Raw genomic sequence first — 27168 nt, forward strand, 5'->3', positions numbered from 1 at the left:
GACATTCAATGTCTTTTTTCTTTCTACTTTAACCCAACTTACACCCAGGACCATCTTTCTTTCCAACAGCTCTGCTCGCTGTAATTTGTGGGGGACAAGAACTTCCCGAAGAGGCATTGAACAACTTTTATAACATTTTTTGCGTGTCGTAAATTGATGTGATCTTACTTTTTTCTCATATTATCGCTTTTTTGAAGATTATATAAGTGCACAAAAAGATAAGCAGGAATTACTTTTTTCGAACTTAATTTTTACAATTCATGACATTATTAGATAAATGATCAAATAACTGAGAATATTTTTGAATTTTAATTTAAATAAAAAAAAGTAATATAAAATGCATATATAAAAGAAAGCAAATTTTTATCTTTCATAATTTAGGTAGCCGCTTTTATTCTTGTACGTCTAAATACTTATTGAATAAATTTTGTAAAGCCTGAATTGTTTCTTATATTGATTTTTCTGAAGGATCGGCAACGATTTTCAGATGTTAAATCATTATTCGAATATCAGGACATTTCTCAGAACCTTCTATCTACGACTCTATTTAAACAGAAAAAGGCCATTGGCGACAAAAGGGCTGTTACATCCCGTGCTCGTGAAACGAGGGGTAAAAAAAGGCGGAAATCGATTAGCCCTAAGCACGGCCGCACGACTTCGTCCTTCCTCCAATCTCCGAATCGAATCAAGTGCCGTGCTTGAACGAACTTACGGCAAAGGCGATATAAAATAACGCCCGAAGGGGAAAAAATGATCGCATACCGCAGCCACGGCCGCGACAGCTAATTGCATTCGTTAAAGAGGCCCGCCCAGACCGCGTTTCTGTGCCTTTCTTTGCCGAGAGAACTCTCTCTTTCTCTCGGACCACTCGTCGCCCTTTGCTTCCTTTTTTCTCCCATCCCCAGACTACGCACTGCGCACTCCGCCGGTCTTTTCCTTCGCCGTTCGGCCACTCGTCGCAATTTGCAGGAGCCAGCACAACGGCGAGAGAACTTCCTGAAGAGGTGTTACGAAAGTTTCGGATGAAATGAATGAAAAACGGCGGAGAAGAAGGGAGAAAGCGGTAGGAGAACAGCGGTGGATTATCGCACAAGGGCATCAATTCGCGAATTTCCTGACCTCTCTTGAAATTTCGAAAGTACGAATTTTTATTTCTCTAAAAAAATGAATAATCTTAGATTTTATACATATATATGGATAAAACATAAGACATTTTATCCACTTTCGAAATGTAATATAATTATATATAAAAAAATATATATTTTTTTATACGTATATGATTATTATTATTATACTTATTATTTCAAAAATATTAATAACAATTAGAAAGAAATAATATTATATGTTTTTGAGACTTTTGATCTTATATTTTCTGCAATAGAAGATCCTCAAGTGCCTTAATCCATCGCTAGAAGAGAGCGAATCGAAGGGGAGAATCGAGGGGTCACGAATATGGCAACGTCGTGCAGGCGTTTTTCGTTGCGTTTTATTGATCCGATACAGTCGTAAATAGTACAATCGGCAAATTCATCGGCGGTACAATCGATATAGTTATATGTATATATACACCTATGTACATGGCGCCGAAAGGCGCGCGCGCGCGCTCGCAGCGACGACACGATGTGCCCGGCGCAGAATAACGCGCTTCCGGGTTGTCGTTACATCGGTCGGAATATAACGGCAAAATCGAGCGCGAGGACTAAATGTCCTGTGTATTCCTGACCGTCAAGATACAAAGTCGTAAAAAAGAACCAGCGGGATTGGACGCGGATGCGAAGAAGGGAAGGAAAAGAGACGACGGGGGGATGAGAATGAGTGAACGAAGGAAAGGACGTGTCGATTGGGTCTCTATCGAGGACTAGAAAACGTATACTCGATTCATTATTGTACACTAAAGCCGCGGCAACATTGTTTTATACCTTATCTGTCTATACGCTTTAATGGAGCTTAACGCCTACGACGCGATTACACTTATACGTGTGTCGATATGGATAATGAGTGGACGATCGAGCGATCCGTCGATCGCGCGAGCAGGACGAAGAATCCGCCCAGTCAGCGTGTTCCAGCGAGTAGAGAGTTTCGATTTCCTCGTCCTGTAGGATAATTATCGGCCTTTACCGTGGTCGATCCTCCTAGTCTCCTCGTAGTCGATCGCGCCTTGTCAGCGTTCGATCGGAAGCTCGCGATTTCGCACGGTCATTAACCGTATCAGCGGCGAATTAAAAGAGTTAAATATATTCATCGATCATTTCAATTAGATATTAAAAAATGCACTTCATTTATTTTCCGAGAGATAAATAATCGGACGTCAAGTTGTACAAGTGTCTTTTTTAGGGATCTATCATGGAAAAATATGCTTCTCAAAACAACATATTATTCTTCTTTCGCAAAGATTTAATAAGAAGATGTTGCTTAATAAAATATCGTAAAAATTCTCAAAAATTTCCAACGTCTTGCCTTTGTTCACGTAGTGAACAAAGTTACGTTGCGATCTTTAATCGTCGAAGACGGACGCGTGCTGTACGGCAGCAGGTGAAAGAGTTAATTACGCGAGCGAACAAAAACTGCGGCGAATGCCGCCCGGTGGGACTGATCGTCGACTTTCTTTACTAGCTAGCCCGGAGCACGCTGCGAGAAAGGCTACTCGAGATCCTCGATGCCTTATGTCGATCCTCGAGGTGTCCTTCGCGCACCCCGATTCGATTCTATTCTCCCCGGAGTAAAAAGTTACCGAGAACCACCGTTCCGTCGAGAATATCGAGAAAGGTTGCCGACGAGCAAGACTATTTCTCTCGCTCGTCCTTCTCTCTCCGTCGAGCGATGAATTCCGTAAGAGACTTCTTATTTGAAGCTCTCGAACTGACCGATTGATCGTTTCTACTCGAATACGATCCTCAACAAAGTTTGTCGGCAACGATACTTGGCTATTTGCTAATGGACGTCTCCTTGCCTCCGAGGGCCGATCGTTCCACCTTCGGTTAAGTGTCCCCGGTAATTTCTCTACGTCTCTTTCTAGATCATAGCTGGACAGGGAATTCGAGTTAATTGACCGCAGGTCGAAAGCACCAATTCTCAGAAGTGCATCAGGTCTTCTTCGAGGACGATACTTGAAGAAATGAATTTAGGAAAAGCGCGTAGAAAAAAATACTTTCTTCGCTCCGCTTTTGTAAAGTATGATATAAATAGAAAATGGACTGATCTTTTAGCGGAGGGAACTTTATCTTAGCTTTCCTGCGGCCTCCTAACTGGACGTATTATTTATGGATCGTGTGACGTGTGCGTGAATGTCAGTCTCGTTAAATTCTCCGGAATAAAGTGACTTTTCACTCTTCGAGTGATTTTACGCTGCGTCTTATATTTCGAAACGTACGGCGCTTCGATTAATATTATAGGTTTCGTTTAATATGATCATCGATCATGTGAATGAGATAGGAAAGTATAAATCCCGATTTCCCATCTACGGAGTCTGGATTCTAAGTTTCAGTTTCTCAAACAAGGCGAATCCAAAAGGGTCAACGGTTAGCGCCTCTCTCAGAAATCTTCTCGCCAAAGTTTCTGGACCTGTTGAATCGTTATTCCTCGCGGAGCCCGTTTATATCCAGACAACTAGCGCGAGGCGCATTTTTCCCGGATTAACATCCCCAGGGACAATACATTTCTTAATTCTAAATAAAAAAAGATTGCGTTCTTATTTATAGTAAATCAGATTTATAACATAAAATGCGTGACATAATCGCGTGGAAAATGCTTCGTAAAAATATACACTTCTAAATACGGAGATACTGGAAAAAAAATTGCGTCCCTAAATTCCTGAGGAGATCAAACCATTTACACTTAGCTGCATAGCAGAAGAGCGAAAGTATCTTCATTAACATTATAACATTTCGGAGCGGTGTCAGACACCATTTCGTAACGCTTCGTGCCAAGCGGTATTACAGAAAACGAACTAACGGTCGATCGCTTTAAATGATATTCAAAGAATCTATCAATTAATTAACGTCGACCGGGCTCTCCTCGATGATCTTCTCCAGCAGCTGGCCCGACTCAAAGTCTCTGCACCTGTCCGCGGCGTATATCGTCGGGCCTAAAGGCGAGCCGATCTCGAGCAGACCTTTCTTGAGGACGTTAAGGTACCCCTAGCTCTGAACCATGTCGCTTACGTACTCCTCGTGAAGTGCGAGGAGATGACGCGGCACGTCCAGGGCGGTGTGAAGAGTCACGGTTACGCCGCGATTCAGGCTGATCGCCGGATAAAAAACGCCGTAGAGATCACGGAAGGCGATACCGCCCTGCGGCTGATCGTTGACGAAGAAGCGTAGCGTGTGCGTGGTGTCGAGATCGAGGAGGACGCCGACGGTCGAGCCTTGCTGGACGCCACCCTCCGTGCGCTGTGCATGACCACCACCGTGCATGAACCACGACCGCTGCCGGTCTATGTACATGCTCCAGCCCTTGTCGTCTTTACCTGCGAACAAAACGGCTTGCAAAACTTGCACGCGCGAAACGTCTTCAAAATGGGAAAAATCTAACCGAATTTCATCTCAGATTGCATTTAATCGATGATAAAGCGTCAATATATAAGAGATAAAGAAACAAGCTTGATATATATATATATATATAAAACTCATGTCGAAATGTTTTTCTACTCTGTTCTGAAGTAATTGGTAATCACACAAAACGAATAATTATAAACGTTAATTATTAAGGAATATTTTAAGAAGACTGCAAAGAAAGAAAAAATATGTAATAGGATTGCGAATGTTCCATAAATTTCTGTCGTTTATTAGACAGCACGCGATCGGTCTTCGGATTTCATCAGCTGTAAGAGCATTGACCCGGTTTCCACGTGTCCAAGGGTTAAAGCACCCTCTTCAGTGTGTTACAGTTACACAATCACGGTCGCGCACTTTCCGATCTTGGCGGAATCTCTTGACCGTCGTTTTCCCTTATCTGGCCCGATATGTAGAGACAAAAACAAAGAAATAAAGAGAGAGACAGAGAGAGAGAGAGAGAGAGAGAGAGAGAGAGAGAAAGATAAAAACAGGCGGGAGTTAAAAGGAGTAGGAAAAACGGTACATACATCTCTCGCCTCTCGAATTTCCGAACAAACCAGGGATCTCCGGGGCGTACCGGGTGACGCATGAATATTTCATCAGGACCGGATAAACCGCACGATATTTTCCGCAGAGAGGGACAAGAAGAGGGAGGAGGGGGCGGGGAGAGGTGGCAAGAGGCAGAGGTAGAGGGGAGAACTTACCCAGCATCTGATCGCGCGATACATCGGCCCGGGCGATACCGAAGGCTGGATCGGTGTCACTGTGGTATCGATCTATGGTCAGCTCCCAGTAGTGCACACCCCGCGAAAAGCCGACGCTCGAGAGGACCACACGGTGCTCGTAACCCTCGCAGGACGCGCTCATCGCGTCCTCGGATATGGACACCTCCTGCGGTATGCCAGCCGCGCCGGTAGCCCACGAAAACCATGCCACTGCGAGAGAGAGAGAGAGAGCAGAGAATACAGCTTCGTTGTACAGCTCCGATTAATATTCCGCGGACTCGGATCCGCAAGCACGCTTAACGAACTACACGTTTCAGGCACGAGCGTTGGGTTATTGAGTGCCGGGTTATTGGAAATTCGACGTCGCCGCCGCACTCGATGTTAATAACGACGTGACGGGATTGTGGAATCTTAATATGGGAAAGAGAATGGGTGATCTGATTTTCTGTGCGGCTAAATAATTTAAGAATTTGATATGGAAAGTCGACGTGACGCGACTGCGGAAAGTGAAAGGAAGGGATGTTGGATCTTTCGCGGCTGTTAAATAATTTAAAAATTTTACATGGAACTTCTTACACGATGTAGCTGTTGTTCAAACACTGAACTTTCGCCCAACGAATATCACGATCCGAAAATAAAAAAAAGCAAAGAGCTTTTTTTCTCCATTTTTACATATTAATACGTTCAGAAAAATACGAAGAGATACACGATTAAAGTTCAATATAAAGAATTAGTCTGGAAATAAAGCAACAATGATTTTAAATTAAACTACTATGTTTTACAAATGAGTAATTTAATCCACAATGTTATTAACCGATTCATCGCTTGAGAATTAAAAGATAATATTTAATTCTTCGCGACGCTGAAAAATTTAAGCGTTTTCGTAACAAGCTTAAGTAATAACAAAAATTAAATTTCTGAAGAATTTTGAAACTGACGCAGAGGTAAAAACGTCTCCTCGAAACCATTTGTAATTGTCGCCCGCATTATTCCGCAAACGCCATACGGATGGGCATTCTATCGCGGCTATTTCTGTGCGTCTACCGTCCATCTCATCGATCACGCGATCGTGCCGCGGAAAAAAAGTACGCGCGGCTGGAAAATCGACGTCGCTTACGATCGTTCGTCTTCCACGCGACACCGACGCCGATTTTCCAGCTGAGGCTTCCGCGCGCGTTTCGCCCAGGAAACGGTAAAGAAAAAAAGGAGAAAGCTCTCACCCTCGGCGGTCTGAAGGCCGATCAACTCCGAGTACTCGCCCTCACCGGCGCTGTTAAAGGCCCGCACCCTGGCGTTGTAGAGCGAGTTGAAGTGCAGCCCATCTACCGTGCAAATGGTCTCACGGCCACAGTACACCTCCTGCGAATCAGATTTCAAACGAACACTCGTGAATTTGCGGGTTGCAACTGCAGCCGAATAATCTATTCTATTAATCGAGAGAGAAAACAATTTTCCTAGAAGTAATTAGATCACATTTTACATCTTTTTTTTTCGGGACCTGGACGAAAGTCTTTTTAGAGAATGCGAAAAATATCCGATTGCTTGTTTTAATGATAAAAATGGTAAGATAAAGAGAGGAGTTTATATTTGTCATATCGATTTTCCTAAAAGAAATATCAGGTTAAATTGGTCAGGTTAAATTGGTCGACCAACGGACAAGCAAGCATATGATATATATTTATCATCGAAATAAAAGTTCCTTAAGACTGTTAAAATATGTAAAACAAATAATTCTTCCCTTCGAGTTTTTAGTATCATTTTTTTTATGCAATTTTTATTATTCATTTTTTATTATTCATTGTGCATGTGTCTTGATAAAAAATGTGATTTCAAAATGACTTTAAATATAAAGAGATACGTTACAAAACGGAATAATAATAAAGTCAAGATTTAAAATATGTCAGCTAAAATTTGTGGAGTTCGCTAGAAATTTCCTACTTTTTTCCCCGAATAAAGATTAAATTTTTGCATACCTTGCATTTTCTCTAAATAAAATCACGGAGAACAAGGAAATTAATTCCGGACTAATATGAACCTTCCGGCAAACCCGATCCTTATCAAAGGAGCCTTCCCGATTCCGACTGTGAACTCGAAGGGCGACGGCGCGGAAGCGAAAACCAGAAACCGGGAAACCTGCAGCATCGTGCCGCGCGAACGAGCTCGATTTAAATATTAAAAGGAAGAGGATCCATGTTATCCCGATGGCCGCCAAGAGGCTGGCGATAGGTCGGACGAGGGGAGCAGAAAGGACGAGAAGAGCGTCGGCAACGAGAACGATTTATATTCGCGGTATCGCTCCGTTCATTAACGAGCGCCATATCGCAGCGCCGCCGGATGCATTATTAACAAAGCATGAAAATTTAGACGCACGATTTACAGACTCGACCTGAAACACGTTTGTGCGAATGGGAATTCATACGCGGCGATATATATATTATTCTTATCGATTTTACTGCGGATTTAGCATACGCCTCCGCACGAGCTATTTGGAAGGTAGAACCTTCGTGAAAGATGAGGGGGATTAATTTTGTATAAAACTATTGTAATAATCATCTATCATATAAATGCAAAATATAGCTTTCGGCTAAATCCATCGTGACGTTTACATGGCATTGATTGGCATGTTTCTCTCTCTCTCTCTCTCTCTCTCTCTCTCTCTCTCTCTCTCTCTCTCTCTCTCTCAAATTAATAATAAGCAAAATTTTCCTCTTTACATTTAATTTGCATATCTTTTTAATTTAAATATATTTTTATTCCACATCATATTTTTCATACGCAAATATTTGCAAACATTAAATCTAATATATATTAAATAAATTTCATATAAAAATGCTAAGCTTTGCGATTTATCATTCTCTCTTTCATTTTGTGTAATTTTATTTCCTCTTGCGGTAGAAGACAAAACCCTATGAAACTCTACGACCGCCGGTAAATTGTCTCACATTAATCTCGAATCGTGGATTATGTAGCAAATGACGGTTCGAACTGACGCCATTTGATAAAAACTTCTAATGAACGGGACGATATCGCTGGGAGCAATTAATAATTGCCGTCGCCCAAGAGGATCGCTCATTTCTCACGTGTAACCCCGGAATCTTGGAGTTATGGACTTCAATTAATGCTCTTAATATCGAATCTTCATTCTTCTTTATTAGAAAAGGAATCTTAATTCACAAACCGTTTCTTAATTCACGTATGACTGAATGCTCAGTCAAGTAAATTAAATTTAAACTCTTAAACAAACTATATTTAATTTTCTTGACGATCAATTAGTTATTGCCTAGTTAAGACGCCGCGGGAAAATAAATTAACGTGGCGCGTTGAGCCGCCTTTATTCAGCTAATCCTCAAAATTTTTCAAAACCCGCGCGACAAATTCGCTCCGCCGGGGCTGCCTTTTAATCCCGACTTTTATGCCGCGACTCACGCACGCTATTTAGGCTGAATTATTAGCCATAATCGTTACCGCGTTTTAGGGCGCCCACTACCACCCGCGTTTACGATCAATAAAACGCGAAAGACGGCGTTTCGAGTTCGGCCGAGTAGAGTTCGGTCCGAGAATAAATGGGACGAACGACCTCGCTAGTCCGGAATCGCGCTCCGAACGGATATGTAGTCGATCCTTTACGAAAAGTAGTATTCACGAGTATTCATTCGTCCCGATACGACGTAACAAAAAAATCTCGGCAAAGAGAATAAACTTTACGGACGATCGACATCAATATTCATTTCGCGATGCGCAGGACAAATTTTCAAGCAAAGGGAGACCTTACGATCCTCATACCGTTTCTTCTGATCCCCTTTGCGCTTCGACTTTACACGATAGCCGGTGTTATCCTTTAGTACATTGAAAGGAGGGATCTTGCTTTTACGGTTTTACTAACGCTTCCGTATACGGAAATCCATCTATAGACAAAATTCATTTTGATATTATTGCGTGTAATATAAATTATAAACGAAAAGTGTAATAATCAAAAAGAACAAAGTTGACGACAAAATGGATGCACATGAACATATATATATATATATATATATATATATATATATATATATATTATTAGAACAGAAGTTAGTAAATATTTTTTCTAAGTATCACAACTTGTTTTCTTGTAACTTAACTTTCTTAAAAAGAATGGTAGATTAATTATCCTAATCATTAATTATTATATATTATATTAATTATTAATATATAATATTATTGTAATATTATATATTTATTGTTATTATATTATAGTATATATTATAGTATATATATATATATATATATATATATATATATATATATATAATTATAATTCGTAATACGGAAATAATAATACAAATTTGCTAATACACGATTCTTTAATAATACATGACAAACTTCAGGAAATTTAAAAAAAAAAGATTCATTTAAATCATTTAACATAATTAGCATAACAAATGCTAAACCAGGAAATATCAAGAGGGTATTTCAGCCTCTAGGGACTCACAGTAACCAATTTTGTATGAGCAAATATGCAATCTAATTAAAAATTAAAAAAATAGCGAAGAAGAAAACTACCGTAGAATTTTAATGCGAATACATTTCATAAACAAACTTAAATCTCCTTTCCCTCGGGTTACACCGTCACGTTTAGTTCAACATACATAGCGAATCTTTTAAAGTTTCCTACCACGTTCGTACAATTCGTGTTTCTCTTTTTTTTTTTTTTTATTATTTTTACATCACGAGTAACTTTCTTTCGCCCGAACATGAGGAAACCTCATGTCCCAACTTTTTGAAAATGGAACTGACAGACAGACAGACAGACACTCCCGCAGCGTTACATCCTAAAATTAATATTATTATAGTTTTCATAGCATTTCATGTTAAATCTATTACAAATTCTAGACGGATAATAATTAATCTTTCTGCTTTTATAAGAGAGTTGAATTATAGGAAAACAAGTTGTGATGCTTGAAAAAAAATATTTACTGACTCGAATGAAAAAACTGACACGTCGCTTTCAAGATTTCGTGGGAAAAGTAACATATGTCAAATATCATTTGATGCCAGTCAGTTTCTCTCGATTTCATCTCGTCCGCGACGAATGGGAGAACAATTCCACGGAAGACATCGTGAGAACGTCGAAGTGTCCCATTGTTGGGCAAAGTCGTACCGCCGTCGACGACGGGGATGATACCGCTAGAGGAGAGTACGGCAAAGAAACACCGGAACCGGACATCGCGTCAGCAAAGAAACGGGGACGATGAAGGGTCCATCGAGTGAAATGTCATCAAAGAATTCACAGGCGATCTCGAGAAAGCTCACCCTGCCTCCCTCCTCTCCCGAGATCCGGACCTAACGTCTCTCCCGGCGATAGGCAGGGAAGTACAATTTCCTCGGGATATACTGTTTACTCACCCTGAATTCCCCGCCGCAGCCGTCGTCCAGCTCCAAGAGGTATCCCTCGATGGCGGGACCCCTCTGTCCGGCGCAGCCCATAATTCCGTGGCCAGGTGGCGGCTGCCAGGCAACGGTGACGCTGTTGTTCTCGGCGCTACAGTCTTCGGGGATCAGCAGAGGCGCTCCGGGTGCTGGAAATGCGTACGTCGAGATTTAACAGCTTTCCGCGTTACATGGAAGCGCGAAGGTGAAGTAATAAGCTGGATTTAATAATGTCTTTCGGGCGTGCGCGCGCGCGCGCGCGCGCGCGACTCTCATCGTAAAGGAGCTCCATTCTAACGGGGGATAATTGCAGTGACGCGTGATTGTTACATTAAAATATATGAATTATGTGAAATATGAAAATATATGAAAATAAACGAAATTTCAGTTTCTTTGGTTAATTTGATATAGCCGCTTCTCCTGCAGCGGTAATGCAAAGAACGCTCGCGTGATGGAAAGGTAGATACGGTTACTTTGAAGCTGCCTCATAAAAATAAAGTTATAAGCAGACTATAAATCAGTTGTTGTACTTGCTTAAGAACGAAAGCTTCCAATACTGAAATTTTCTACTTCGCTAAAACTTTGTACACACTTAAGAAGTTTCCCGGGTAAGTAACTAAACATTTCGTATTTTCGTAGCAAAAGGATTGAGGTAAAGGTATTTAACTTTGGAGATTTCCTGCCAACAAAGTTTGCTTATAAATCATTTTACAAACGAATAAGCTTATAAATTAATGGGAAGTCTGTCACACAAATATATTAAAATGAGATGTAATAATAAATGGGAAGAAGAAAAATTCTCGATAAAGTAATGTAAACGCAATAACACATGTAATAAGCTTACATAGGATTGTGAATTAAATATATACGTCGTGAAGAAAATATATTCACACATATAGATAATTTGGTAATTTTGATCACTGCCGGCTAACTTTAATATAATATGATTTGAAACTGGGTATTTGGCTCCAATCCGATTTGCCTCCAAAGCTGGCTCGCCGCTGATGACCTTCGGCGGCAATAATTTCACGATTTAAACAGGCTTCGGGCTGCCGAATTTACCACGAGTTTCCTAACGACGAACGGAACTTGGAACGGATCGCCGGTTGCCGTGCGACCGCACGATTCTATTCGATTCTGTCTGTCTAAGGTACAAGTTGAAGCCGCAGAAATTACTGCGCTTCCAGATTTCTGTCCCGCAGAAATGTATTGGATTGCCGGCGCAGAGCACCATATCTCTCAATTTGCCGATCGAAATACATACAACTATCTCAATAAGACGATAGAATGAAACTGATCCTCCGTATTGAAATAGGGCAAAATTATCAATACTAACTTCCCGTAAAGTCACAATGTTAAAAAAATGATGGAAAGTATTTTTGATTATTTATCAAGTAAATTAATGTAATTTCTCGGGAGAAGAGAAATAGGTATATACATTAATATTTTAGAATAATTCTTTTAAAAAATATATATATATTTTTATAAAAAAAAAAATTGTTTCAAATATTAAGAAACTTTCAATTAATTCAGACGCTATTCTAAAATATTCTAACGCACATACCTATTTCTCTTCTCCCGGGAAATTATATTAATTTACTCGATAATCGATTATCAAAAACGCTTTCCGCGCGCGTGTTGCTTCCGTCGCGAAAGAATGGCCGTTCGAAGCGATACTGATTACATAGGACCGACTGTTCGTTACGGTCCAGGCAAATGTTGTGTCTAGGGATAGTCCGCTTTCAAGAGCGTTAACGCGCGCTGCAGGCGGTTGTTGATGCTTCTACATGAAATTATTTGGCTTTCAGTGGAAACTTGCCGCATCGCGACGCAGGTCGTCGGCTCGTCGGTTAACTTGTTGACATGCTAATAAACCAAAGGCCAATTTCTCCTCCCGGACGCGCCGTTCGTCGACGCCGTGCGATTTCGCGCAAACTTATCTCAGAAACGCTCTCGATCCCCTCGGTACCCGACGACTTCCCGTCCGTTTCGGTCGTCGATTTCCGGTAGCAGCATAATTCGATCGGACAGTCGCCGCCGTGACCGAGGAATAAACACGCCCGCCAAAAAGGCAAAGGACGGGAAAGACGAAGGTTTGGCAAACACGTCACGATGCGCAGTCGGATAAAAATGTGTCTCAAAAGTTATCGCGGCCTTTTTGCCACGCCACGTTGATACTGTTGAGTCGCAAAAACCGCGATCAAAGTCGGCTTTTCGAGAAAATTGTATTGTTCACGACGTCCCGCCTCTACCGCGTTACAGCGGTAGAGGCGAGACGTCGTGAACAATACAATTTCAGCGACAATCTCTTTGATGAATTTAAGTCGAATTTTATTTCGCGGATATATAATATAGTCCGTGATAGAAATCATTTCGCGCTCAATTTCGATTCCAAATCAGATAAAAATCTACTTTCTATAATAAATAAAAAGATAGACGAATCAATGATCGATAGTGATTGAACCGTAATAAAAGGGTACATATTTTTTGTAGGGTGAAAAGCGGAATTTCAATGGTGTCCCATGCATTCACGCAGATGAAAAAAGTACTCTGTTCCATAATTTTCTGGAATAAAAGCCGTGGAAGCTGCGATTCGACGCAAAACTAATTACCTTTCCGATTTCGACGAAATTGACTCGTGAATTCAATGATGTATGAAACTTAATACGCTTTTTCAATGTATGATGTAGGAAAAATTATATTTTTCTGTACAAAAGAGGTAATCTTTTATGGGAAAATATAATTTCACGCATACGATCGAGAAATGCAATTTTTCTGCAGCTATGGAAATTTAAACAAACATAAACATCGCGATACATAAAAGGAAGCCAAAAATTGCGCGTCCTGCGTCAATAAAAAAGATTTAAAATTTAATTTCAAAATACGGAATATTTTCATATCGCGACGCAAAAAGTCTATAAAAGGATTAAAATGACAAATTAAATGTTTAAATTTCAGCTTTGCAGAGTTGTCTGCAGTTGATGGCAATGAATTCCGGAGAGGTGTATCGCAAAGTTTATAGACTGCTTAATTCCACATATATATAAATATAGACGCGGAATACTGAGAATAATATTTCGTCTAGTTGCACCTTCAAGGAAGACTTAACACGTGTATGCATAATTAACTGGCTTCATGCTTGACAGCGAATCGTCACGGAGTTCAGCATATCCTTGGAGACGGAGAGAGCCGTTTCGCTCTACAAGCACTAGAGCTCCAAGATCCCTGCGGTGTTCACATTATGAAATTAGGCTAATGGCGCCGGCGTTACATAACTATGTTCAACATTGAGCTTTAATGCAAATTAAGATCGTCTTGAGAAACATTTATCATTTCGTATTTTCATTCCCAGTTAAATGGCAAACGGAAGGAAAACGTTACTTCTCTGTTACTTCTCATTTGAATACGTATTTGAAACTTATAAATAACCATATACTCGTTTATTTAAACACCTCGCGGTGAGCTTAATAACATTACTATTCGAAATGTTGATAAAAAGTTGTTGATAAGAAAATAAATATTGATTTACAAAGTTATATGAAGTTCAAGATTTAATTTTCGAGGCGATGTTAAGCGAGATCGCATAATTCGCGTGACGTGACGAAAAAATGGAAGAGAGAAAAGTCGTTTATGTCAAGTAGAAAAAGAGCGACGTGGCGAAGAACGAACTCATGCTGTTTTACCGCTTATCCCGATCCAAAAACTCGTATAATCCGACGTGGAACCTCGACGATGGAGCCGTTCACATGACATAAATTCCGTTGCTCTATATCGTCGACATTACTATCGATTATCCTGGATTTCATCGAATTTTACGTTGGCGCTATCAACGTGCGAGTTCGTAATCTCTAAGTATTATAGCTAGCGTAAAGGATTATTTCTTGTAATATCTTCTCTTTCAGTATGATATATATTTTCTAATGCATCTTAACGGGACAGTAAACATTAATTAGAATTATTACCATTGTTTAAGTGTTAATTAAATTTGGACGAAAGATCGCGTAACAAACTCGGAGCATCGATACTGCCATTCCGTAACGTTCGTTCACGACCTAATAACGACAAGAATCCGGAGGAAGCGCGAGACATAACGATTACCGCGGCGTCAATTAAAGCCGGCTAAAAAAAGAAGTCGCGAGGGAATACGTGAAATATTTATCATCCACTCTTTACGAGGGTGTGCTCGTAAAAGCGGGAATTAATGGGCAGGATAGGTGGACGCGAGAGAGACTCCAAGATCTCCGCTTCCGAAGGACTCAGGACAGAGACGCGTGGAAACAACGTTCGCGGATAAAAAACTGTTACGGCCGTTCTTTTTACAGCTCTACAATGGAGTCCGACGTGAATCGACACACCGGCGAAACTTTATGCCCATATCGGAATGATTTATCGAACGGCGCGAGAAGCGCCATGCCGCGCCGATATCCGATATGTACAGACTCTTTCTCTTCCTCCCCTCCTTCCTTTCTCTCCCCCTCCCCCCCCCTCTCTCTCTTTCTCTCTCTCTCTGTCTCTCTCTCTCTCTCTCTCTCTCTCTCTCTCTCTCTCTCGTTCATTTCTCTTTGTGGAAAAAAAAACAAGAAAAAAGAGTGTACTGATAAGGGTTATACGATGGAAAAGAAGAGAAGGGGGAAGAGAGAGAGAGAGAGAGAGAGAGAGAGAACAGCATGACGAAGCGAAGAATGCGGCGATAGCCCGTTAAAATGTATCGCGTGCAAAATATATCTCGCTGATAAAACTTAGCGACAGGTGAAAATAAACTTCGCGGAGGATGGACGGCTCTCGGCCTGGCGAAAAATGGTCTTCTCGCGAGACTCGACTGTGATCTTGACGAAGTTCGCCGAAGACGATCTTTCACACTTCACTCCAGCGCAGAAGCACTCTTGAAACAATCACGTCCGCTTCGGCACTTTCGTTTCTGACTTCTGCGAGATAACTGTTCGCGCGAGAAGCTTCCTCGCTTCTTTCAGACTCTCGAGAATTGTCGGCTATATTTTTTATTTGCGTTCGATACGATACGATAATTCTTTTTTCTTACATTACGTTCGTAGGTAGTAATATTTATTTCCTGATGCATTTTTCTTTCTGATTCTCGCAGTAACTACGATAAAAGTTAATCTGAGAGATAAGAACAGAGAGATAGAGAAAAAAACTGGCAATCTCGAACGTACAATATGTTCAATCTTTATTTTTTATTTAAATTATCATAACTTCTAATTTTTATTCAAATACAAAAAAATCAGTTGAATTTCTTCCTCTCATTTTTCACTAAAAATATTTTTGAATAGTATCACATTTGCTTTTATAATATGGTAATATTTCATATCTCTAGTATTTTTTTTTCCTCTCTCTCTATATATAAAAAAAAATTTGATTGAACTTCTTTTGAATAAAATATATATAAATAAATATTTAAGAGTCACTTCGGTCAATATCAATGACTCTGGAACGCGGGCGCCGAGAGAATTATCGTTGTTATTAAAAGAATGGTCGTTGACGATGGAGCACGATTGCAGCATCGCAGGCGCATAAATTAATGAGCGAATTAATCTGCCAGCGTCGAGGAGGTAAAATCCCCGTTTACCCATGTTATCTCGGCGAGACATACGTACGGGACATTAACGTCGCATTGTACGGTCGTCAGCCTCGTCCGCGACAAGCCCGCGTTTAATTTTCCGCCGGACGTCTAGACCGATTCTTCGTTCTCCTTTTCTGTCCACATAGCGACGCTATGGGACAGGGAAATCTATCAGGGCTAAACAGGACAGAATACTAAAGCGTTAATTTGCCAAAAGTGATTTGCGTAAAAATTCACTTTAAACTTTATGAGAAACAAACACTGCCAATATCCGCTAATTCCCTGATGCGAGAAATGCAATCTTCATTTTACAATCTTCATTCGCATTATATTTATGGCTTTGGCGTAAACATCACTTTTTAACAGGCAATAACCATTTACGCTCGTAAGCGGATGCACCGCGTTATAAAACGAAAAATGATAAGACCAGCGAATTTCACGGTGACAAATTTTAACTTTAAGACGATTCGACCTTCTTTCACTCTTTAAAACCACGGAAGCAGATAATAACAGGATTTAGTGGCGGCCCAAGAAATTCAACAATTTTTCATGTCATAAAATATTGATGATAGCGCACCGCAATAAAGTCGAAATTTAAGAAAGCGAAGCACCTGTTCGGAAATATTCGTAATGTTTTCGTCGTCATCGTTCATCGTCAATTGCTCATCTCTCCCCCATCTGACGGAAAGATCGATGAATTTTTATGTTCGATTAAACTCGTTCCGTCGAGATCGAAATCGCGCCGAGCGCACATGATAACCTCGTAAAATACGAAAATAAATTTCGCATTTTCGCTTTGCCCGTTCACACCATCGCTATAAATTGCTAAGGAATAATTCAGTTTCCAGCTTTGTAACTTCTGTTACAACTGCAATCCCAGATTTTTCCGAATATTTGCCATGATATTTTAACGTTCTTTTCGCGCAGTTTTGTGCAAAATATATTTGAAAACTAACAATAAGTTATACAATTTTCATTTTTCATTGTTTCTGTAATTTAAAAAATTTTTTTATTTTATAAATATTTAAATAAAGTTTGACAAGAAATTATGTAAGAGAAAAGGATTTCTCCTTTTAATATTACGTTTAAATTACATTTGAAAAAGAAGTCGTCACTCAACGTAATATGCCTATATACCTTTCTAATGTATTGAATTCGTTAGATACCTGAAAATACGCTCGAACGATTTCGTTGGAAACTTTATGCAGAATTCTCGCAACTTGAAAATTTCCACAGGGCACATTCCTCGCTTTGCTATTTGTAAAGCCGGGTTAAGTAAATGAAATTCCGTGTGACTGCCGATCGCAGATTTTAACGAACTGAGGCGTGCTGCTCTTTGACGAACTGTGCGTAATGAAGAAACTTTCTAATATCACCGTACGATTTGTATCAAGATTGCGCGAAAGTGAAACGTCTTGATTCTAGAGAAGTGTGAGTTTATGCCTTCCTCGACGACGGCAAACGTTTATCGAGTTTCGTTAAATAGATTTGTATTTCATTAACTCTCCTTTCCTAATTTCAATCGGAAGGTGCGTAGGACTGTAAATTTGCTAAAATAATGCATATGATCGACGTGCTCTTGATGTCAACGGCAAGATGCCTTGATCAATTTTATGTTAATTCTATCGTTAAATTGAGTCGATGAAATAAAAAATTTTATTTACCGGTCGGGTGAATCGAGTTTTCGTGCTACGTCTGTCTTAACGCGATTCCCCGTACTTCGAGCTGTACATTATTAAGTTATCCATACGTCATGTAAACATGTTAATCAGACGCGATTAACATTTCCCGACCTGACATCGGGACGGTAACACGTGACGTCGTGTAACGGAGAGCCAGCGTATACCCAGCGAGTACCGAGGTAAGGAGAGCATGTCTCTTTGTAACGAGTTAATACCTCCAGATCGTTACAGCAGTTACTGCAAAGCCGGTACCTAATTAATCCGCTTTTGAAACGTTTTAGCGTATGGCAAAGCCGGCGGCGGCGAGCAAGAAGGCATGCTTAAAGGAGCCGCCCCCGGGGGCTACGTAAAATTATTAAGCAGACCCCCCCCCCTCCCCCTTGCTCGACTCCCGTCTAGACGACTTTGGCGGGTAAGATTGACGCCTCCTCCATCTCTCTTAATTATTATTTTTCTTTCTCGTCTCTCTTCTCTCTCTCTCTCTCTCTCTCTCTCTCTCTCTCTCTCTCTCTCTCTCTCGTGTCGCTAATATATGTCTACGGGTGTATTTACTATTAGATTGGGTTTCCTTTACCTGCTGTAGGAAATCGTTCTTCCCCCTCCGACGCTGCGTCCAACAGTAGAATGATTTATAATCGGTGAAAATATTTGCATTCACTTACGTACATCGCATGCAAGCACAAAACGTCAAACTCGCTCGAAAGTTATTTTTTTCTTTTACCGAATATCCTTGTTTTCTCCAGTTAATTAATTTGCATGATCGCGCAATTTTCCGCGTTATGAATTGCGTTAAAGGTTACCGTTCCTTTCACACAATTATTATTAAATCTGATATTTCGAAGTGATATTAACGAAAAGATATGTATCGTAAGAATTAAAGCGTAATATTCGAACTAATTTAAATATGTCAGTAACGGTAACGAAACAGGACTTTAATTATTAATCGTTTTAAGAGAAATAACGAGAAAGTCCAAGCTCACACTGGCGTGTGTAACCTCCATTTCGTCCATTTGAGAGGTAAACGACTATCAATGAGCAAGACTCGCGGCAAAGTTGCGCGATCAACGCGACTCCGTAAAGATAAATCGCCCCATGAAATCTCGCTAGTCGTGAAACGAGGAATCAATTAAGCGTGCACGAAGTCTTTCGAACGAATTTACGCCGCTTTTACGCCCGTTTCTGTATCGAGCACATCTATACGCGATGTGAGCTAGAATTCGGCAAGCCGTAAGTGATTCAGTTCGCGTAATGAAGCAAATGAATGAATTTTTAACTAGAAGAAGAAAAAGCCAACGGGATATTTTCGTTATCAGATCGTTTTAACGAAGAAATGTCTAATTTTTTTCCACGGATTATTGAACGGTGGTTTTTTTTACAAAAAATAAGATTAAAAAGTCTTCTACAAAATATTTGCCAAATTATATTATAAAATATTCGTTTGACTGACAAATACATACTGTAAATGTTAAACATTATTTAAAATAGATATTTCTGGCAATTTTTTTAAATCTTTTAATTTCAAGATAATTGTAGTTGTTTTTCTGCTTTATTCATAATATTAAATTGTACACATTATTTTGTACACATTATAAATTTATGGACATTATAAATGAGCATTATTTCAGAATGGAATGTGTCTTATTTATCAAAGTACACGAGGGATAGTTTTTGCAACGAAATTATCTGTTGGTTCTAATCGTGTGTTGGCTCCTAAATAAGTTCTCTGGTACACGCAGTAGATCTACGATACTTTGACTTTGAGTTCTCTAGCAATTAATTAAGTGGTACTTCGAAAGTGCAGCGAAATCAATAACACAAGCAGCGAAGCTCTACTGATTATCCCGGAACATCTCATCTAGTTGTAAAAAGTTACTCATCAAGTTGTAAAAAGTTTTTTTCCTTCGTTTCAGCAAAGACGAATAAATTTATTAAAACTTAACATTCTGTCTCTTTTCGAAAAGTCACAAATCGTTATGCGAGTGTAATCTATCAAACAGAAATGATGGCGTGCAGTAAGCTCATTTTACTTCGACGGAGGTTAAAAATTCATGTCATTTCTCATCTCGTCTTAATACGAAGCAGTTACTCGAATAACCCGATAACCCGTCCGTACGATAAAATTTATTCACAATCATTGTACCGAACGGATCGCCGAGTAAGCTCGATCTACACTCGCACACGAGCGTCGCGCGACCGTGTAAACCGCATTCACCCACAGACGGACTCACGTTTGAGCTGGACGAAGGTGAGCTGATCGATGGCACGGCGCAACGGTTTGTCGTCCAGGGTGAGATCGAGCAGCGGCAGACGAGCAATCTCCTGTACACCCTCGGCGCCGCCCCAAGAGCCGGCGGCGGTCGCCGCTCGGACCGACAGCATGCCGCCGATTTGTAAGAAGGCCGCGCTGTCGGTCTCCTTCAGGGCCTCGATGCAAAAGGTAAGCAGTGCCGTGGTCGTCTGCAGATGCGTGGCGCATCTCGCCACCTGGTCTCGCAACGAGCGCACTCTCGCCTCTCTGGTCTGTCGGGCGGCTTCGATCAACCGTGACTTCCTCGCCTGCAGAAGACTCACCAAGTTTGCCACTCGATCCTCGACCTCCTCCTCGAGCGCCACGCATTCCTCCTGGGAAACAGCGGAATGAGTTCGTTTGATTATGACGTCGAGAGACATTTTTTTTTTTTGATGTGATTATTTTTATACATAAAATATTCTGCTCCTGTAGTATAAAAAATTTATATGTAAAAAAAATTACGATCGATCATGATTTTTGATGATACTTATTATTACAAAGCTTGTTTTTACCTCGTCCGAAAAATAATGAGTTGTATAAAAATTTTTATGAAGATATTTTTTCGGAAAATATTTCTCTGTGAATTTATTAAATTAAGTTTGAACACAAAATATCATATTTTAACTTTTTTTAGAAACACCATACATACATTCTTTTACATCTACACATGTAGAAAGCTTTTATAGATTGTACGAGGAACACAGTATGAAGTTGATTAGTATGCCATGTACAAAGGAAAAGAAAATAAAAAGTTGTATCAAAAGAAATCGCATCTGTCGGCTTTTGCAGCTTGGTTCACCGATTGCAAGCCATCCGGGCATCCTTTTGTACACCCGAATTATCCCTTCGGCCATCAGAGATGAATCCGCGCCGATGTTCTATCCTACGGAGAGCTGATGTAATTAACGCCATATCTTTTCGCAATTTCACGGCCCCGTACCGCGTTGACGCGTCCGTCGACACGGAATTTAAAACGGGCGCCAAAGGCGCGCATACTCACATGTACTTTATCCGTCATTCCTTTGAGCCTTTGAATGAATTCCGTCGTCGAGCGAGCCCTCTCCGACAGCTGCTGCAGATTCTGCGACAGCTCCGTCTGTAACAGCAGAAATTCACGACACGTGAGGAAACGTGCGGTGATTCGAGGGGGATTTCGGCGGACGTGATATGGACAAAACGTTTGCGAAGATACCAATATGAAGTGAAGGAAACTTCGTTTCTTTTTTTTTTTTTTATAAAAGAAAAACCAAAATGATAAAAATTGAATAATATTAAATGTTGAATTATAAATTGAATTTTGGAGATATATATATTGCAATATATATCTTCTTTTTGTATATATTAATTTATCATATTTAATTTATATGTGTTTCTGTATGTTGCGCAGAATGTAGATTATGTGCCTGTAAACTGTAGATTGGTTAAGGCAGTGGTGACTAATGAAGACGAATTATGTACAGTATATGACCATTCGATGTTGGATCGATATGTCACGCTGGTTTCAATGGATAAACAGTTCCCATATGTAGAGAGTTTGTACATTGAGCGCACCGTACATACGTGTAGTCACGCTTTCATGAACGAGTTCGTATTAAGTACATATCGTTGTTTGTTCAATAACTACATAAAGTGCTCTTCTTTCGTTGTGGAAAAAAGGAACGGTGTTGTTTTTACCGTGAAAATCTCGGGAATCAAACTCGGGATAGAGTAGACTAACATACCTGATCTTACCATCCCGTGAAATATCGAACGATATAAACAGAATTCACGGTATTATTTTCTATTTTGAAATATAATACGAATCTAATAAAATTACTACATTATATCTTTAATATATTCAAGTTAAAAAGCGCCTTCAATATTTGAAATAACTGACGAACAGTTTTTCTAAAAATAAATTTGATAAAAGATATTCGACTTTTACATAGTCATTTTTCTTTACTTTCGACATTCTTTTAATATCTTCGATCTTCGTAAAATTCTTTCGAAATTTGTTGCCGTTATTTCAACAAAGTCCATCCCTTATTCACTTATGTAAAATATTTTGTAATGTTCAATATTATAACATTATGGCGAACATTGAGGAACTTAGAATCTGGTAGCCACCGCGCATTTACAACTACTGTTAAATTTATCATTTTGCCGGGCGAGAAATGCCAGCATCGTCTTGCAATATCGCGAATCGTTTCCCACAGTTCTCGTTTATCATTTTCTTCATTTCTCGACTTTCCTCGTCGGACAATACCTTCAGATCGATCGAACGTACGGACGGTGCACTTCGTCGAATTCACCGGAGACCAACGCGCGTCGTCGGCAGTTTCCATTTAACACGACAATGTGTGCTAGTCGAAATGGGATGCGATCGCGTACGCAGTATGCACACGATACCGGTAGACGCCGGCATTCATCATGGAAGACGCGAATTTACTCGTGCAAGTTCGCGATAAAGCCCCCACGGATTACAGGAAAATATCGGACGACATGAGCACATTCGATGTGAACGTCGTCTATTTCTTGACAAAACGATTAACGGAGTCGTATGCAAGAAACGCACATTGCTAACTAATAATTTAATTTTACTTATCAAACTTCAAAATCTATACATATAATTCCTAATTTAAATACATACAGCATGTTTATTTAAATGATTTTTGGTCGGAAAAATGGATTTGAAGTTAATTTCGTCGAGTAAGCAACACGTTTCCGAATCCGTTTACAGGAAAACTCGTTATTTTTCTCACCTGCGGCATCGCGCTCAAAATATCGAATTATAGCGCCGACAAAAGCACCATGTCGAGGGATGCCGCGTTCGACTACACCGGGACGGCCGTATCCCTTTGTACGTTTCACCTTCCTCTCGGTGTCTCTTTCGCGCCGAACGCGACGGCGACGGTGCCTTTCCCTCGCGCTTTGGCGCGTATCCATTGGGCGCGACCAACGAAATCTTATTAGCATGAAAAGAGCTCTCGGGGATTTCATCAGGGCGACGAGCTATCCGACCCCCCCCTCCCCCTCTCCCTTCGCCTCCCCTCGGCCGCAGGCGAGATGTTTCCCTCGATCGATTATCCCGCGAACATCTCCGGAACTCCTCCGCCAGTTGTCAGTTGATCAACAAAAGCCGCACAGTAAGTTCAAATGTTGTAAAATTATCGCAAAAAGAAAGAAAATGTATTGTATTCGATTTTTCGCGTTTATAAAAATAAGTCATCTCATTCCCGATAATTATTTGGTAAAATATACTGTCTGCGACAATAATACTAAAGAGGGATCTCACAAAATGTTGCGAGAACCGTTGTCTAAACGGCTCGTCTGGAATTTCTATAAGTACAAGGACTTTATACAAAAACGTTTCTTTAATGCTGATGTCGTAGCTGGGTCGTCCATCCCCGTTGCAAACGGGCACATGAATTCCGAGATTTGCGAGGCATTTCCTGCGATGTAACTTTCAAGAATAATTTATTTAAATTTCCAATACGAAATGCGCCCTAGGAATTGTCTCTTACGGCAAGCGCACGACTTTCCTGACGACGTTAATTGGCCAGGAGTCGATACACAAAGACTTCGTTAACATCGACCAGAGACGCTCGTTATAACAGTCATAAAAGTCGACGGAAGAACGGTCGAATGAAACTGTAACTTTTCCAGAATGTTCTCATATATATGTATATAATACCGCGGCCATTACGATCCGTAATAAAAAAAAGGACAGCCCGAGTTTATCCAACTCGCGGAGATCACCGGAGGGGCTTTCATCGCGCCTCCAGATGAAAGCTTCGTTAAAAATCCTAACGAACAGCACGCGAAAGCTTATTAAATCTGGCCGATGCTTTTCAGCAGACGCTTTTCAGAAAACGCCGTATTTACAGGGCAAACGGTAACGAACGGGAAAAGGTGGAAAGACGTTACCGGAAGGCTCTCGTGTCGATTAATCCCGACGGACGAGGCGTGCGAATGGCACAAGCCGGCGAGAAAGAGTATAAATTTAAAAAAAAAAAAAAAAAAAAAAAAAAACGAGAAAAAGAAAGAGAGAAAAAATCAAACACGGGTGCAACTCTCGGTGATATTTCTATCGAGCGAACGGGACCGATTAATTTCGCAATTATTTCCGCGGTCGCGCCGACCTGCGATCGCCACCCGACCGCTTTCAATTTACATCGAAACACGAACGTGTCTCGCGAACGGCATGTACCGGGATGGCCCGAAAGCAGTCCGCCGCGATAATGGAATCGTGTCCTCCGCAAAGTTTCGAGCATCGCGCGCTGCTCGGATTAATTTTCGATTAAGCTCTCGCCCGAGATCGTAATCGCTGGCTCTCTCGGCCTCGGATATGCCAGCTTTCGAGTAATCTTTGTCGAACTGTTTCTTAGATATACGATACGCATTAATGTCAGAAGTTTATGACCTTTATTAATATGAGTATTAATAAAAATCCTTATTATATTATAAATATTAATCTATAAAAAAACTATATATAAAATTGTTTTCTTTATTATTATTATTAGAAGTATCGATAAAAGATTATTAAAATTGTTTTGTTGTTAATTTTGGAAAGTATGTTTAACGTTTAATGAAGCGAACCTCGCGTAAAACCGCGTGACGTGTCCGTGAAAGTTAAGCGGAGGATGTAACAAAAATAATCTTACGTTCAGCTTACTTTTAATTCGTATTTCGCAACAAAGCTACGAATTAAGGGCTTGTCAGAGCCCATTATCGCCATAATGGCGAGTCAAAATGAATTTTTGCCCGTGAAGTTCGCGGAAGTATCTTCGTTGCCTCGAGCGTTTTCCGCCGAGCCCTTTACCGCCCGCATGCACACGCGAGCGCACGTACGCGCGCACGCACCGACACAAACGGAAAGTTTGCAACGGCGAGTCGTGCTCAAGCGTAATTAAGTTACTCCTTTCGAGTTAACGTCGGCCGCGCCCGGTAATTTCCGCAGTTTTCAGGGTAACTTTCCGCCAAGTTCGAGTCGCGCGCGAGGCGACCGCTGCCCGATAGAGAATGCCGCGAGATTGTTCCCGACATGCGGTCCCTTTAACGCCCCCGACCCTTTGTTATATTAATTACCGCAGTCACCGCGTTGTACACCTATAAAGGGAAGCCGCGAGGGAGAGACCTCGTCAGATTCGCGGCGAGGGCGGCGCGATCTCGCTTTAATAATCGATCCTTAATACTTTCACGCGGCCCACACGTAATTCCATTAAAGTCTGCCAGGGTTCCTCGGCACTTTCGTTATTTTAACCGTAACGGTCGGCAAGAAGCAAGGGGAGAATTCGCGAAAGGTCTAATCGAATTCCGAGGTCCATATCTAACCATATCTAATTTATCAATTGGATTGACATCCCGTTTATTTCTGTTGTGTTAAAAATTTAAACGCTTTATTTATTTAATAATTCGTTATTTATATCATATATCATTAGTATTTGTCTAAGAAATATATTAATATTTAAATTGTAAGTTGAGTACGGACTACGGTAAAGAAGATTTAATACTTATCCTATTCGACTATCATCATTCTTTTGCATAGTAAAAATTCATCTTTTGAAGTCATAGCGGGAGAATGCTAATAAACAAATATTACGCGATGATATATTCCATTTTCCATGGCTTAAATTATTCGGTCGTCGTGTAATTCTGCGCCTCCCCGCAGAGAATAACGTTTCGCGCAAAGTACTATGAATTTTCATGACTCTTCTTTGGCCGGGAGTTTAATACTGGTTTTTGTCAAATAGAGCCGTGTGCAAAAACAAAAATGTCAGTCGCCGGATCATCTCTATTCTGTGCGAAAAAGTGATACGAAATTGAGAGAGAAAGAGAGAAAGAGAGAAAGATAGAACTACGGAAAGTCAATCCTTGCGAGATAACGCACGTCTGTGCTGCAGAATGCAGCGAATGCACTTGTTAATTAAGAACGCCAATCAAATTGTACGATGGCGCGAGCATAATTACAAAAGTCAAGGGTGCTCCAGGAGCAACCCTCGAGGCGCTTTCACGCGGCGCAATGTACCAAAAGCACCCTTGCACTTATTAAGCTCGAGAGTCTTGCCATTGTTTTCAAGATCGATCGCGATCCTAAAACACTCGAGATCTCTAACCAAGTTATTGTTACGTAACATACCATCCCGTTTACTACAGTGGTGTATGTCATTTTACGTGAGTATCATGCATTTCATTAAAAATATCATATATCGCTCGAATATAATTTGTACTTTTAGAAAAATATATTTTCTCCCTCTCTCTGCCCCTCTCTCTCTTTACCCCTCTCTCTCTCTCTCTCTCTCTCTCTCTCTCTCTCTCTCTCTCTCTCTTTACCTGTGATAGCAAATTGAATGAAATCACGCAAATTCACTCTTCTCGGCGTCAGAGTCGGATATCGAAGAATTACCCGTCAAAGTATAAAGTCAAAGTTAGTTAGTGCCGAAACGAAGTTACTATAAAACGAGAGTGCATTGCCCGGCAAGTGCGCGGGATATTAAGTTAAAAAGTACCGGGCACATTTTATCCCGGACACAACGTTTAATAGAGAGCGCAGAGCGGGAATACATTTCGCCATTCCTGACTGCAGTCAGTGTCGTTTCATCACGTGCTCCAAGTCATTCGCCGAAATGGAAGCGGACGCCCGCTTTTATCACCGTTGTCCCTGATTGTCTACGCCAGGCGTGGCTCGGTGTCGTAGGGAAATCGGAGATTTCGTGTGCCGGAATAATTGGTCACTCGAATGCACCCCCTCCCTTCCGTCAGCCTTGATTTCTAGCTCCCTCTTTCCACGGCGAGATATTCATTCTCGCGCGCATATACATTTCGCCATCCGACGTAAGATCGCGCACGAGGCCCGTTATCATATAGTCGCAGCCCACGCGATTCGCCCCTCGGCTCAAGGGGTGGATGGCGCGGCAGGAAAGGCAAAGATAGTGCCACCCTCCTTGTACAGGGT

At 40.8% G+C, this 27168-nt stretch overlaps 1 protein-coding gene across 4 annotated transcripts in view; it reads right to left on the bottom strand.

The window, feature by feature from the left end:
- Positions 1–1465: 1465 nt before the first annotated feature.
- Positions 1466–27168, bottom strand: part of Trim9 (E3 ubiquitin-protein ligase Trim9) — an 87925-nt gene continuing 62222 nt past the window's right edge. For 2 of the 4 annotated variants that reach the window (XM_089081975.1, XM_011639110.3), the window contains 7 exons: positions 21235–21330; positions 20173–20566; positions 18519–18551; positions 10661–10833; positions 6499–6637; positions 5258–5488; positions 1466–4465 (listed from right to left, as the gene is read on the bottom strand). In XM_089081975.1, coding sequence (XP_088938101.1) covers positions 4137–4465; positions 5258–5488; positions 6499–6637; positions 10661–10833; positions 18519–18551; positions 20173–20566; positions 21235–21330 — 1395 coding nt within the window. In that variant the 3' untranslated portion in view covers positions 1466–4136. The remainder of the gene's footprint in view (positions 4466–5257; positions 5489–6498; positions 6638–10660; positions 10834–18518; positions 18552–20172; positions 20567–21234; positions 21331–27168) is intronic. The other 2 variants (XM_089081976.1, XM_011639112.3) reach the window with 1 other exon arrangement.

This window comes from Pogonomyrmex barbatus, unplaced genomic scaffold (genome assembly GCF_055798465.1).
Source record: "Pogonomyrmex barbatus isolate J1 unplaced genomic scaffold, ASM5579846v1 scaffold5, whole genome shotgun sequence".
Classification (NCBI taxonomy): domain Eukaryota; kingdom Metazoa; phylum Arthropoda; class Insecta; order Hymenoptera; family Formicidae; genus Pogonomyrmex; species Pogonomyrmex barbatus.